This window comes from Erpetoichthys calabaricus, chromosome 2 (genome assembly GCF_900747795.2).
Source record: "Erpetoichthys calabaricus chromosome 2, fErpCal1.3, whole genome shotgun sequence".
NCBI classification, from domain to species: domain Eukaryota; kingdom Metazoa; phylum Chordata; class Cladistia; order Polypteriformes; family Polypteridae; genus Erpetoichthys; species Erpetoichthys calabaricus.
Window position 1 is genome coordinate 171,317,113 of NC_041395.2, and position 16,621 is coordinate 171,333,733.

The window sequence follows — 16,621 nt, forward strand, 5'->3', positions numbered from 1 at the left end:
GAGAAGATGTAAGCCTGTGAGTATTTTTTTTATCAGCACCGTCCCTCTTATCTAGTATTGGAACCTTCATAGATGCAAAGCTGTCCTGTGAAGATGGCTTTTAAAGTCTGCTTCTTGAAAGTGTGGCTTTATGTATCTTGAAAAAATAAAAAAATAAACTGAACACTGACATCCAAAAGCTTTGAAGTGTAAATTCAGTGAGAGATGAGGTCCTTGCAATTTCACTCAGCCTGGAAGTGTTCCTTTGTTCTAGCCCTTCCACATTTATCTGTTTGACCTTGAAATTTGTTGACTACATCAGAGCTCAAAGTATTCTGTGTGCATGGCTGACGAGTAAGCAAGCAGTGAATGGTATGCTTTGTATTCCACACCAGTTTCAGTTATATTAGGAAGGCAATTCAAGCCCCTGATATGGTGAAAAACTGAATATTCACTTCTAATTCTGAAAATGTAGGAAGAAGAGACTGTTGAGAAAAGAGAAAGTGCCAAAGTAAGGGATGCAGTGTCTGAGTTTAAGATAGGTGTCCCAACTGTGATGTGTGCAATAGATTATAACTCTATCTGTATATTGTAAGAGTCAGGAAATCTCTGGATGGGTTTTGTAATTCATATTCTTCTTATTTTATGATATTTATCATTATTTTGGTGATGCCATCGTGGCGTTATTTTGTAATTGTGACATGAGGGCATTTTCTGCCGTACTGTTTATAATAACTGTGTCTGTTGCCAGGCATGTGTTTTGCTAGTGTTGCTAGATGTGGCATCATCAGGCTAATGCAGTATAAGATTGCAATGCACTATCTTTGATGGGCATTCTTTAGAAAAAAAGACAATAACAAATTACTTGTGATTTCCTTAAATTTATTTATAGGAAGAATTTAACAAATTTAGAGTGCTAGTTTCAACTCTTGATCACATATTTAGCCTGTTATTTTTAATAATAATAATGATTCTTTACATTTATATAGCACTTTTCTCACTACTCAAAGCTCTCTCCACATAGGTAGGACCCAGGAAGCAAACCCACAATCTCCTTACTGCAAAGCAGTAGTGATACCACTGCATGGATTGGTGTTAACAGTTGGTTTCCCCCTGTTTATTTTGTTTAATGACTTGGTTTGTTTCTGACTACTCTTTCTGCTAATCCAAAAAAATTGTTTGCATCTTTTTTCACACTTTTCCATTATTGATCCTATTAGATTGACCATTTTACACATCACAGGAAATCAGCATTTTGGCTGAAATGTTTAGTTGTTTAGTGCAGTGCAACCAGAAGACACCTCTGTAAGAAACCTCCTTCACAAGTATATATGATCCCCATTCTCTTCATAACTGAAATTAATGTTATGGCTACCAGTTGTAGGGTCAGTAGAAAATTACCACTGTACTCTTTGGAAAGGAAGAAAGGTGAGCAGAACTTGTAGAAGAAAGATGAAAGGAGCAGAGGTGAAAAATCAGTGGAAGGTGGATAGGAAAACAGGTTAGTAACCACTCCATTACAATAAATGTACCCAGTATCTGTATAGGAAAATATTTTAGTGATTTTGTGGTTTCTAACTCCAATTGTTAATGTTTGCCTAAATGGATATGGCATAAATTGTGGTCTGAAGAGAACAATGTTAAAAGAGCTTTGCATTACAGGTGGCATTAGAGATGAGTAAATCAGGTAACTTTAGATTCATATACAGTTTAGTGAAATGGACACTAAAATTCATTTTACAGGTGATTTTGCAATTAGCATGTGCAAAACTCAATAGAAAAAGAGATTTGTTAGTGTGGAAATCAAGGACTGATGCTCCCCTAAAGCCTCATTCACATCTCCATGTTTACTTGTATTCTTTACTGTGGCTGCATAATGCATGTGTCTGTCACACTATAGTAAGATCAATTTCATGTATGCCTCTCATTCACACCACCTCATAGAAGTGCATTGTTTAAAATTTAACATGCTGCATATTTTCCACATGACAACACATTAAAACACACCATCATGCTCATTATCGTGTTTCCTTTACTGGAAAATCTCACTACAAGGGGAGCTGGCCCCCAGCCATTACCTGATTCTGGGTGTCTGCAGAAGAACTTGAGGATATGCATTTTTACAAGCATCATGGAGTTCCAAGTTTCTTTTCTGTCTTTGATGCATCTTTAGCATTGCAGTTGTCAAGGCTGTCATCATAATTGGCAAAGTGAGGATCATATTATCAGAATACGTCTGAAAGGCTGAATAAAAATGTCTACACATGACAGGAGTCTGTGATTTTTTTTTTTTTTTTACTGGAACTCTTTATTAAAATACTAAATGATAGACAGATGCATGCAGAATTAAAGGATGTAATTGCTTAAAGACAGGACTAAACACCTTCTTCTTATGTGAAAAGTATGAATTTCAGTGGAAGTGAAATGCAATTTGTTTCATGAGTTTTGCAGAAAATTACTCTGCTTATCATTTCTCAGGAACTAGATGGCATCTCTGTACTTAGTATAGCATGTCAAAGGCAGTAGTAATCATAATATCTGGCTTGCCATGGTGAATGCCCACAATATATTGAATCTCAGGGAGATTTTAACAAGAAATATGTACACTGGGTGTAAATTCAGAGAAAAAAATAACCAAAATAAGTGAAAACTGAGGCAAAGCTCAGTATCAAAGCCAACATAAACTCCCAAAAATGAGCAGTCAAAAAATGTTTAGAATCCATTCACAAAACGTTTAGAGGCTTAAGGTTTTTGCAGATCTTGGATATTCATCTTATGGCACCATTTTCTTAAACAATGATAGGGTGATGACATCTTGTACTGCAATCCAGTGGACTCATGGATAGCAAAAAGGGATGTCACCACCTTGATGAAAAGAAAATCAAACTCCCAAAAGTTCTCAAAAAATATGCATAAGTAAATCCCAGAGTATTAAAACCAGGATTTATGAAACGTTAGAAGAGAGGATTGAAAGAATACTCCATTATTCAGTTTTTTTCAGTTTTTAAGGCACTAAAATACAAATGTCTCACTAGTTTAAACTGAAAAGCTTCCCTGTACTTATTTGCATATAATATGCAACACTACCTTATAAATCATGATTAAAATGTTTATTTCATATCCAAATCTCTATTTAACTGTGCTCTTTTATTTTATTTTCCACACTAAAATGATCTTCAGTTCTCTACTTCAATTGCAATTCCCACTCAAAATGAAAGCCCTTTTGCTTCTGTATAAACATTTCATTTGACTTAAGATCTGTTTGCAATTTCAATCACTACCCATAGCAAATCAATCTTGATACACAATTCATACTGTATGTATTGAGTCCTTCTTGAATTCTGCTGAAATTGCAGTTTTCTCAGTCATCATGATATCTAGCACCTTACATTGGCTTCAGATCTCCCAGTCTTATCAGAAGCTACAAGCTTATATTTATTTAAATTTAGCTTCACATTGCCATCCATATTTCTTCAAAATCAAAGTCTAGCACATGTAATATAAATACAGTGATTTCCCCTTCACTTCATTACTATTAGAAGTTTTACTTTATTAGTATTTTCTTTTGGTTTCTTGTTCAAATAAGAAGCCACAAAAAATATGAGACCATTACTTGCCATAGCTAATATGCCATGAGCCTCATCCTCTTTAATAAAACCCCTGCGTGCGTCCAGTGTCCGTGTGTGTGTGTCTTCTGGTGAAGTGCGCATGTGCGGGGCACGGTGCAGTGCTTTGAGCAGATGCTTCAAAGGCTGCCTGACGCGTCACACAAGACAGAGAGGGCGGGACCTATAAAATATCGCACGGTCGATCCAATCGGATTTCTGTAAATGAGGTAAGACTTAAAACAAAAGGCACAAAAAATCCAAACGAGTACTGAGACGCGGAGACCAGCTTCCCCAAAGAGGTAGGATTAGTGTTTGTTGTTGTGCAAGTGTTCACTCTGAGGATGTCAGATTTGCGATTAAGAAGCCTGGCCCGGTAAAGTGTAAAGTGTCAGTCATTGGAGGGGTTTTCCTAAATATACGAATTTTCATGATATTACAATAGGATGACTTTTAAAAGTAGATTTATTTTCACGCACATAAAATCCGTTGCTGGGGAGACACCACACATACAATAATTAGCTGCATGCCAGCACAGATTAAAATACTTGGCTGGGGTACTGCACAGTACTTCCTGAAGAGACGCCACAAGCACGATTATCAACTGCACACCACACATTACATCAGTTGCTGGGGAGAATTTGCTGATTGCCCACTATTGTGACAGAAAATGAAACGCATATTACGATATCAAAGCCAGTATTACTGTCAGAGAAAATTACACGCATTTTACAGAAATACAAACCAGTATTACTGCGAGAGAAAATTAAAGGCACACAATACAGTGATGCATATTACAGCCACATACAAGCCAGTATTACTGTAACAGAAAATATTACGGACGTACAAGACTATATAACTGTGACTATCTACTAACAAGATGCCACCTAAAAAAGACAAAAAAGAAAATGAGCGTCAGAAAAATGCTAAAAGAGAAAAACTCAGAAAAGCAAATAGATCTATAGAAGAAAAGGAAAATTAGCGTAAAAAAATTATCAAAGAGAATGCACTACTAATCTAGCACACGTTATTGTAACGGGCTTAATGTCTAGTATAATATAATGTCATGGGATGACCTGTTTGAGAGAACATTCAGAAAAGCCCAATGAATTTGTGTTCTCAATAGAGGAAAAAGTGTACAACCCCATTATCTTGATTGGGACCTAGGGAATCACCAACTGATGCCTCCACCATTGGTTATTTGGCTCAGGACAGAACAATCTGAATCCTTGATCATGTTGGGGAATTTATAACAATGGTAATTCTCCCAATATAGTAAGCTATCTAACTTGGAAATAAATGAACTGTGTGCATCTGTTTCTTTGAAACAGAGCCAGAGTTCAGCAATGTAATATGTCAAAAGTGAAAACAACGTGAACAAGTGGAGTTATTAATGTGACCCTTGACTCCAAAAATGATCAATGACCTTTCACCTCAATTACAAAGCAGTAATGATGTACTACTATGGTACAGATAGATGATTATTTTTCTGAAGTAGAAAGAAGAGTAAATGTGATAGATAGATAGATAGATAGATAGATAGATAGATAGATAGATAGATAGATAGATAGATAGATAGATAGATAGATAGATAGATAGATAGATAGATAGATAGATAGATAGATAGATAGATAGATAGATAGATAGATAGATAGATAGATAGATAGATAGATCACAAAACAAGAATAATAGGCGTAGGTTGTAAGTGTGATCTTCATACAGTTGAAGCAAGGGTTCCAATTGGGAGCGTCTTCTACAAATGTTGGTTCTGCTCCTTCTCTTTCTGCCGCTCCTTGTCTAACTCATTATAGAGGCATACAGTCTTAAAAATAAATTGCTGCTTCATGGATTAAGACGGCATCACAAGGTATTTTCCATGACTAAGGTTTCTTACCTAGCAATATTAATCTTCCATTGAGATTGTTTTTGAATTACAGTACTTAATTTGGTCAATCCCTGGTTCTGTGACCTTAGTATAGCTGGGAGTAAAGGACTTGTCTGGGTTAATGATAGCTGAACATTTTGATACAGTGGCCCATCTAAGGAGTTAGTTCTACAAAATCATAGCTTCAATGCAGGTCATTTTGGCCCTTTGAAAATCGTGGGATGAATGACAGATCCTTCTAGTTGATACAGAGAATCTTCTACTGGTAGCACTGATGGAATGTTTCAGCTTTTAGGTGTCAACAGTAAATATTCCAGATTCTGCTACCATACATGATGAGACAGTTTTATAGAACATCAGTATGGTTTTCTTTTTGAAGTAAATATTCTTGAAGACCCATGAGTTTCCTGAATGAGGTGTAGCCTCCATTTTGGATGTATTCAAAAGTGATTGACAACTTTCTATATTTCTCTAAACATGGTGATTGCTAGGGGCTCAGTGTAGTCAAATTGATAGATAATAATCACCTAACAAAGAGAAGCTGAATATCATTCATCATATATTTGTTTAATTATTAATGATATCGTATCATCTTTTTTCTTGCAGGCAAATTACAATTGAACAAGGAGAAAAGAAAGCCAAAGAACTGAACGTCATGTTTATTGAAACAAGTGCCAAGACAGGCTACAATGTGAAACAGGTAACTACAAGATAGAACTCTTATCTTTATTATTGTATAAATAAATGAAAGAGGCAGTAGAAGTAATAACATTATTATTTAAACAACACTGTTATGGGCATCTTTGTGTCCCAAAGAGTGACACCATCAATTTATATATCAAAAAAGAGTGACCCCACTTATATATCGAAAAAAAAAAAAATTTTAAAGTATAAATAGAATAAAAAGAAAAGTCTACCTACGGTATCTGGACCCTTCTAACCTGATTTAAGGCCTTATTTACTCAGTTGAGCCGATTGTTCACTAACTTAACAAGCCAACATATCTCTCATTCCTCTTGTAGTGCAGTCTCCTACAAGTTCTTCACTCTAGTCCCGTATTCTCCCTGCCACATTATAACTTTGCCCAATCTCACCTCCTGATTATTGGTTAGAGAGTGGCCCACCTATAACAATAGCTACATTCATTTTTAGTAGGTGTATTCAACTTAAAGGACATAAACACAACCAGTTGGCAGGTGATACCAAAAATGAGCTTGGATAGGGGGCCTAGGAGTATACTCAAACTGAAACAATAAAATAAAAATTAAAATATCATTTAAGAATTCCGATAAGAATACATTTTGATAAGGGAAGTTATTGTTAACAATTTTTTTTTTAACATGTTAGTTTTCCAAAGAAGTCTTCAAAGACACTGTCCTAAACTGTATGGTATATTTTGCAACAACCAAAGGGAGTCACAGTCAAGTTTCCAAGAAGCATTTTTCAAATTGTTGTTTTGGTGTTTTTTTTTTTGTTTTTTTTAAATGAAATGTCAGTCCAATTGTTTCCATTCCAGCAGATATAAAAATATCTAAAAACCATAATCCTAACCTGAGCTAAGCAGGATAGCTAGATACAGTAGATGGAAATATCTTCTCATTTCTATAGCCCTTTTTCCTATTGGTTTTGGAAGGTGTTGTCATTTTCATGTTAAGATATGAAATAACAGGACAATTAAATATAAATAAACTTTATCTTACTCCACTTGGCAGTGGGAGGAATAACTACACATATGTGTCATTCTATCATTGCACCAGAAAAAGGATTACAAAAACAAAAGACAAAATGTATTACGTGACATCAGCAGTAGAGCACATCCAATTAAATAAATATGTTAATATCTCAACCCCCCACTTGCTCTCATACTGTACAAGGTCTCTTTTTTGCATATGCATCACATTCACCTCAGATTTATACTACATTCCAAATATGTAACTCACAAATTTTATCACTATAAATGGTATTACAGGCTTAGTCATAACATCTGCTAGTATCTCATTTGTGGAACAACACTTCATTGTTATTTTGTCTTCACTAATTACAGATTAAATGCAATGATACCTGATATCAATATGTTTACCTGTACACCTTTACAAACAAACTGGGTTTTTTAAAAGAGTTATTGAACGTTTGTTGTCCTCAAAGATTTTCACTGGTTCATATTGACATTCACTGTGCATTCCATTGAGTAACTGCACAAGATACAAACTCTCCTGTGTGGTTGCTGTCAATATCATGTATTAAGCCTTACATGAAGATAAGGCAACTGTGGACTGTTTCTTTTACATCTAGGAAAACAGTGGTCCATTCCTAGTTAGGTCATAACAATAACCAGTTGTACTTCTTCTATCATTGTGATCTGTGGCCCATTCAACATCACTGTACACTTCCAAGTTTCAGGTTATTACCTTTTCTATGGCATAATTCAAGATCAGTAGTATTTCAGATTCCACTATAAAAACCCAGTAGTGGGTATGTGGCCAATTGATTGAAAATTCTAGGACTGTGATTTTGTTTTTGACTTTCTCTATTACAATTGTCAACTGGCCATAGTTTATCTAATTAATGGACAGATATTGTTGGTTTCCGTTTGTGTTTAATCAATTTCCAACTTGTTCTCTTTGTGTTTTAACAAATCTGCATTTCTGTGTGTACCAGTTCTGTATTTAGTAATTAGTATAATCTATACTTGTATATTAAATGGGAATTGTTCACAGTGCTCTGGGCCTGCAGTTGGTGAAGAGTGCTATAGAAAAAATAAGTTGTACTCTTTAAGTACCTCATCATATGCTTAGCTGTAGAACCAAAGCTTTAAGTTGTTTGATAGTAGTTTATTGATTACCCAGCCCAAATCTGATCTTGTACATGAGCACATCGATCAAGCTGCCTAATACTTTCCTTACACTATAGCATCTATAGGATCATCATGTTGATTGTACTCTAGATTTTGTTTTCGTGGTGTTGTGTTTGGTTTACAGTTTGACAAACCAAACTTTTAATATGTATCTCTTTTGACTTCATCGACATTTTGTTCAAGCCCCAAACCACAGGACATTGCAATAAACAACACAATTCTAGGATTAAAGGATTTTTATATGACAAAACACATTTTCCATGCGAACACCAGCACATATATATCATTCACAATTCTCCTTCCTCACTAGACCAGGTAATTGCTTCCGGTTTCCTATTCATGTTGTCTGAAGCACACCTGGGTTGTATGGAAACCAGGGTAGTCCTCTCCCGGCAGTACTCTCTGGCAGCCCCCGAAGACCCCAAAAGGGTTGCGTTTCTAGACTCCATCTCCCATGCCACCCTGCAGGTGTCCCGATTTAGTTAGCCCTGAGGAACACCTATCCTTTGAGAGTATGTACTACTCCCAGCATTCCTGTTCACTCGGTCCTTCCATTATGGCCTTCAGGCCAGGTATGAATTATTCCTTTATCTTAGCCAGGATGCCTGTCCTTCCCCTAAGGCATCTACACTAGGAAATATCTGAGCTTCCCAACAACATTCATTTTGAATCTTGCTATGGGTATGCTCTTCACATCACCTAGTAATATTTCATCACTGACTGCATAATTATATTATCAACCCTAATTACTAGCAGTACTCTCTCAATTCCCAATTGTTTCATGTTTTTGTAATGATCTGCTTGATTTTTTGCACAAACGCACTTTCACTTTGGTGGTCATGTAAAATCTTATTCCCGTTTCTGCCTGACAGTTTCTAGCCATACAATAATTTATTCAACTTGAGAACTAGCCTGTCAGCTTTTTTGGACTTAACTTCAAATCCCTCTGGTTGCTCCATATAAACCTCACAATCAATTGGAGCATGAAAGTAAGCAGTTTTTATATTCATTTGATAAAGGACAAGATCATACTGTGCTTCCATTTGAATCAAAATGTGTATGATATTATATTTGCAGTTACAGAAAATGTCTCCTTATGCTCAATCCCCTTTACTTGATTATAACCTTTAGCAACATATCTAGCCGTGTAAATTTCAGAACTGTCTGCATTTCCTTTAACTGCATGAACCCATCGGCCCCCCACTGACTTTCTACCTTCTAGTAAGGTGGTCAATGTGAATGTGTCATTCTCCTTCAGTGAATTCATTTAATCTTTTGTCATATTACACTGGATCTGTGCCTGTGGTGAACTTATAGCTTCCTTAAAGATTTGTGATACATCATACAATCTGAAACAGTAGGCAATGTTTGTGAATACCCGATTATTATGCTTATAGTTTGAAACAGTCATTTATGTATTGAGGAAATTTTATGCCTCTTTTGGGGTACTGTGTACTATGGCTGGCTTCTGTCTGGCCAATAATGTTACTGTTACCCTCTTAAGTCTCAATTTCTCTCCTCAGGACTCTCATTTACTTCCTCATTATTGTTTGGTATAGGGGGTACACTCCTCTCCCTGTAGAAATTGTGATCAGCACTGAATAAATCAGTTTGTGTTTGTCTTTGAACAACACACTTGATGTCAAACTTCACAAGTCTGTGTTTAAGGACTTTTTCAGTGTCTGGGTAATACACTAGGTATGAGGGGCTATTCTTATCGTATTAATCAAAAATCGTCTTCTCACAGCTCGAGTCCATCTTCTTTTTGTCATGTTTGTATGCAAAGGATTCTGATCCTCATTTTTGAAAGGTTAGGTTTTCTCCCCATTTACATGTATTGTGGAGTTTGAGCTAAGCACCCACTGAAAGATTTTTTGGGAAGCTGAGCGGCAGTCATGATGGCATATGTAACTCCATGCATCCATCCATTGTCTCCCGCTTATCCGAGGTCGGGTCGCGGGGGCAGCAGCTTGAGCAGAGATGCCCAGACTTCCCTCTCCCCGGCCACTTCTTCTAGCTCTTTCGGGAGAATCCCAAGGCGTTCCCAGGCCAGTCGAGAGACATAGTCCCTCCAGCGTGTCCTGGGTCTTCCCCGGGGCCTCCTCCCGGTTAGACGTGCCCGGAACACCTCACCAGGGAGGCGTCCAGGAGGCATCCTGATCAGATGCCCGAGCCACCTCATCTGACTCCTCTCGATGCGGAGGAGCAGCGGCTCTACTCTGAGCCCCTCCCGGATGACTGAGCTTCTCACCCTATCTTTAAGGGAAAGCCCAGACACCCTGCGGAGGAAACTCATTTCAGCCGCTTGTATTCACGATCTCGTTCTTTCGGTCACTACCCATAGCTCATGACCATAGGTGAGGGTAGGAACATAGATCGACTGGTAAATTGAGAGCTTCGCCTTGCGGCTCAGCTCCTTTTTCACCACGACAGACCAATGCAGTGCCCGCATTACTGCGGATGCCGCACCGATCCGCCTGTCGATCTCACGCTCCATTCTTCCCTCACTCGTGAACAAGACCCCGAGATACTTGAACCTCTCCACTTGGGGCAGGATCTCGCTACCAACCCTGAGAGGGCACTCCACCCTTTTCCGGCTGAGGACCATGGTCTCGGATTTGGAGGTGCTGATTCTCATCCCAGCCGCTTCACACTCGGCTGCGAACCGATCCAGAGAGAGCTGAAGATCACGGCCTGATGAAGCAAATAGGACAACATCATCTGCAAAAAGCAGTGACCCAATCCTGAGCCCACCAAACCGGACCCCCTCAACGCCCTGGCTGCGCCTAGAAATTCTGTCCATAAAAGTTATGAACAGAATCGGTGACAAAGGGCAGCCCTGGCGGAGTCCAACTCTCACTGGAAACGGGTTCGACTTACTGCCGGCAATGCGGACCAAGCTCTGGCACCGATCGTACAGGGACCGAACAGCCCTTATCAGGGGGGCCGGTACCCCATACTCTCGGAGTACCCCCCACAGGATTCCCCGAGGGACACGGTCGAATGCCTTTTCCAAGTCCACAAAACACATGTAGACTGGTTGGGCAAACTCCCATGCACCCTCCAGGACCCTGCTAAGGGTATAGAGCTGGTCCACTGTTCCGCGACCAGGGCACTGTTCCTCCTGAATCCGAGGCTCGACTATCTGACGGACCCTCTTCTCCAGGACCCCTGAATAGACTTTTCCAGGGAGGCTGAGGAGTATGATCCCTCTATAGTTGGAACACACCCTCCGATCCCCCTTCTTAAAGAGGGGGACCACCACCCCGGTCTGCCAATCCAGAGGCACTGTCCCTGATGTCCATGCGATGTTGCAGAGGCGTGTCAACCAAGACAGTCCTACAACATCCAGAGCCTTGAGGAACTCCGGGCGTATCTCATCCACCCCCGGGGCCCTGCCACCAAGGAGTTTTTTGACCACCTCGGTGATCTCAGTCCCAGAGATGGGGGAGCCCACCTCTGAGTCCCCAGGCTCTGCTTCCTCATTGGAAGGCATGTTAATGGGATTGAGGAGGTCTTCGAAGTACTCCCCCCACCGACCCACAACGTCCCAAGTCGAGGTCAGCAGCGCACCATCCCCACCATATACAATGTTGACACTGCACTGCTTCCCCCTCCTGAGACGCCGGATGGTGGACCAGAATCTCCTCGAAGCCGTCCGAAAGTCCTTCTCCATGGCCTCCCCAAACTCCTCCCACGCCCGAGTTTTTGCCTCAGCAACCACCAAAGCCGCATTCCGCTTGGCCTGCCGGTACCTATCAGCTGCCTCCAGGGTCCCACAGGACAAAAGGGTCCCGTAGGACTCCTTCTTCAGCTTGACGGCATCCTTCACCGCCGGTGTCCACCAACGGGTTCGGGGATTGCCGCCACGACAGGCACCGACCACCTTACGGCCACAGCTCCGGTCAGCTGCCTCAACAATTGAGGCATGGAACAAGGCCCATTCGGACTCAATGTCCCCCACCTCCCTCGGGACGTGGTTGAAATTCTGCCGGAGGTGGGAGTTGAAGCTACTTCTGACAGGGGGCTCTGCCAGACATTCCCAGCAGACCCTCACAACACGTTTGGGCCTACCACGCCTGACCGGCATCCTCCCCCACCATCGAAGCCAACTCACCACCAGGTGGTGATCAGTTGACAGCTCCGCCCCTCTCTTCACCCGAGTGTCCAAGACATGTGGCCGCAAGTCCGACGACACGACCACAAAGTCGATCATCGAACTGAGGCCTAGGGTGTCCTGGTGCCAAGTGCACATATGAACACCCCTATGCTTGAACATGGTGTTCGTTATGGACAATCCGTGACGAGCACAGAAGTCCAATAACAAAACACCGCTCGGGTTCAGATCGGGGGGGCCATTCCTCCCAATCACGCCCTTCCAGGTCTCACTGTCATTGCCCACGTGAGCATTGAAGTCTCCCAGCAGAACGAGGGAGTCCCCAGAAGGTATGCCCTCTAGCACCCCCTCCAGGGACTCCAAAAAGGGTGGGTACTCCGAACTGCTGTTTGGTGCATACGCACAAACAACAGTTAGGACCCGTCCCCCCACCCGAAGGCGAAGGGAGGCTACCCTCTCGTCCACCGGGGTAAACCCCAATGTACAGGCTCCAAGTCGGGGGGCAATAAGTATACCCACACCCGCTCGGCGCCTCTCACCGGGGGCAACTCCAGAGTGGTACAGAGTCCAGCCCCTCTCAAGGAGATTGGTTCCAGAGTCCAAACTGTGCGTCGAGGTGAGTCCGACTATATCTAGCCGGAACCTCTCAACTTCGCGCACTAGCTCAGGCTCCTTCCCCTTCAGAGAGGTGACATTCCATGTCCCAAGAGCCAGCTTCTGTAGCCGAGGATCGGACCACCAAGGTCCCCGCCTTCGGCCACCACTCAACTCACACTGCACCCGACCTCCTTGGCCCCTCCCATAGGTGGTGAGCCCATGGGAAGGGGGACCCACGTTGCCTCTTCGGGCTGTGCCCGGCCGAGCCCCATGGGTGCAGGCCCGGCCACCAGGCGCTCGCCATCGAGCCCCACCTCCAGGCCTGGCTCCAGAGTGGGGCCCCGGTGACCCGCGTCCGGGCAAGGGAAAACGCCATCCAAAATTGTTTTCCATCATAGGAGGTTTGTTTAACCGCTCTTTGTCTCATCCCTCACCTAGGACCAGTTTGCCTTGGGTGGCCCTACCAGGGGCATAAAGCCCCGGACAACAGAGCTCCTAGGATCATTGGGACACGCAAACCCCTCCACGGCATATGTACCTCTTTTGGCAATTTTCTTTTGTTTAACATACACCTTGCAGTTTTAAAAAGTTGTCTTCAATTTTCCTCAGCATTCCAATTTTGATAGGTTGACTATGGTGCAAAGATTTTAAGGTTTTATGTCATTCTTACTGAGCACTGACTGAAAATTCTTTGTCTTGAAGTCTCGCCATTATCAGACTTTAGACAATTTATAGTATCATATGGTGCTAGCACTGCATCACTCTTTTTCATGCACATATACTGCATTAGAGTAATTATATGTGAATGCTGTTCCATATTTGAGACCATCTTTTTCTTCTGGTTCTATAGGGTCTGTTAAATCCATATGTACTAGCTCTTCATTTATGCTCTGGACAAATCTTCCCTGGGTGCAGACTTCACAGTTTAAGTTTGATTTATCAGTCTTCCCCTTGATTTTCATCCCATCTACTACTGTACATTTTGTAGTTTTGAAACATCATCATAAATTTGAATGACCAAGGACTTCATGCCAAGTTTAAATATTATAACAACAAGGACAACTGCAATCATGTTGGTCAAAAGTGTTCAGATTGTACAGTCAAATTCAAATTCACATTTATTTATAAAATACATTTAACAACAACAAACAGCTGCACCAAAGTCCTGCACAGAGCAAACAAAATAAACACTGCAGTATAAAATACACAGTAAGACTGTAAAAATCCATCCATCCATTATCCAACCCGTTATCCTAACACAGGGTCATGGGGGTCTGCTGGAGCCAATCCCAGCCAATGCAGGAAACAAACCTCGGGCAGTGTCCCAGCCCACCACAGGGCACGCACACACACACCAAGCACACACTAGGGACAATTTAGAATTGCCAATGCACCTAACCTGCATGTCTTTGGACTGTGGGAGGAAACCGGAGTACCCGGAGGAAACCCACGCAGACATGGGGAGAACATGCAAACTCCACGCAGGGAGGACAAGGGAGCAAACCCGGGTCTCCTAACTGCGAGGCAGCAGTGCTACCTACTGCACCACCGTGCCACCCACTGTACAAATCAAGGGCACTAAATAAAAACTCTTAAACCTAAAGCATAAAAACATTGACACTTCCAAATGATACCAAACCCAAAAACTATTCTACATCTCCAAAAGCCAGAGAAAAAAAGGGAGCCTTTAGACGGGTTTTAAATGTCAGGACTGTGGGGTTAGTTCTGACATATAAAGGTAACTCAATCCAGAGTTTTGAGGCAGCCAATGTAAAAAGCATGATCACCTTTCCATATGAATTAAGAATGAGGCACTTATAGTAAAAACTAGGAGGAGGATCTAAGTGACCTAGAAGAGGAATGTGGGATAATGAAATGTGAAATATATAAAGGAGCCAGATTATTTAGTGCTTTAAAGACAAAAAAGAGTACTTTAAAATTTACCCTGACCCTAACAGGAAGCCAATGGAGAGACCAGGATAGGAGTAATATGTTCCCTCTTTAGGGAGCCTATTAACAACCTGCACTTTGAACTTGCTGAAAATGAGCTAGGGAGGTCTAACTGACTCCAAGGTATAGGGAGTTACAGTAATCCAACCTATTGGAGACAAAGTCATGAATAGCAGTCTCCAGGGGCCTCAAGTATAACTAACATCTTGTGTAGAATTCACACTAAAACATGGCATATGGATAAAACTAGAAATGTACAGTACATATGCACAAAAAAGTACACATGCATAAAATTGTGCATACACAAAGTTCTACACACTTTCCCTTTATAAATCCAAATCAACATGAATTTTAACTCATATGCACACACCTACAGCCCCGACCCGACTCCTCCCAGAATTTTGCCTATTTGAATATGAAAATTAATATAAATAGCCCCTTCCATTCAGCGTTTTGTTAAAAGACAATGGAAAAAGCACATGGAAAAAATAAGAATTTTAGTGAATACAAAATGGACTTCCTGCTCAGTGGAGTGGAGACAAGGAAAAACATACTATTTGGTGGCTTAAGCAGTGGTATAAGCAATTATAGAAAATTGATGGAGTGGCACAGTGTGGAGGAGACACTCAAAAGTTCAAGTTCAGAAAGTCGCACAGTGCCTGAAATAAAAAAGAAGTGGTCAGATATCAAAGTCAACGTGAAAAGGTGAGTTACAGCCCATTACAGGAGAAGGTAGCGTAATTCTGGGGCTCACACTCTTTGAGCAGTGAGCTTATTGGTGGTTGTGGCGTAGCTACAATGGGGCAAGGGGTGCAATGCACCCAGGCCTCGGGGGGGCCCATCAGGCCTCTTTTTTTTTTTTTTTTTTTTTTTTTGCGAGCGCACAAAGTGCGCAGGTTTGGGGGCCCATTCAATGATGATTGCACCCGGGCCCCTGTGAACCTTGCTACGCCGTTAATTGGTGGGTCAGGGGAACTCTGACAACACCATGAAGGTGAATCATTGGGTGCTGGCGGACGCTGTTCTGAAGTCACAAAATTCAGCAGTGGATGCTGTAAGAGATGAGGTCAATGAACTAAAGGAATATAAATGCTGTACTACGTGATATTGACCACAAATGAGGTTGGTTAAAAAATAATTGCTGCATCTGATTACTTGTTTTCACATTCTGCTAATTACATTCAAATGAAGTTGTAACGCTGTCCGATTTGGCTGATCATTTGGTGAGTCAGGTTCATTATACTGCATCTTTTCAGGTACCGAGAAGCCACGATTGTGTGCCACATTATGCAGCACGCTACAGACTTGCACAATGCAACAGTGGACTATAGAGCAGTACATTAATAGAGTGGAAATGCTTTCTATTTACATAAACAAATTCATTCTCTTTAGTCACCTTTATAGCAATGTGCATGCAATCGACTGCTCCATCCATATAGCAGGCATGGCGTGACTCCATGTTGACTGAAAAATACCTGATTGATCAGCCAGTTCACATTGAAAAGCTTTTGTGGCTAAAAATCTAAGGGTGGACAGAACTTGCAAAGAAACAGGTAGAGCACAATTCATCAAATTCATATGAATTCCCCCTTGGAATTAATAAAGTTATCTATCTATCTATCTATCTATCTATC

General features: G+C 41.2%; 1 protein-coding gene across 2 annotated transcripts in view; it reads left to right on the forward strand.

Moving 5' to 3' along the window:
* rab6ba (RAB6B, member RAS oncogene family a) overlaps nt 1-16,621 on the forward strand; it is a 494,609-nt gene that overhangs the window by 401,771 nt on the left and 76,217 nt on the right. For both annotated transcript variants that reach the window (XM_051923573.1, XM_028794772.2), the window contains exon 6: nt 6,076-6,169. In XM_051923573.1, coding sequence (XP_051779533.1) covers nt 6,076-6,169 — 94 coding nt within the window. The remainder of the gene's footprint in view (nt 1-6,075; nt 6,170-16,621) is intronic.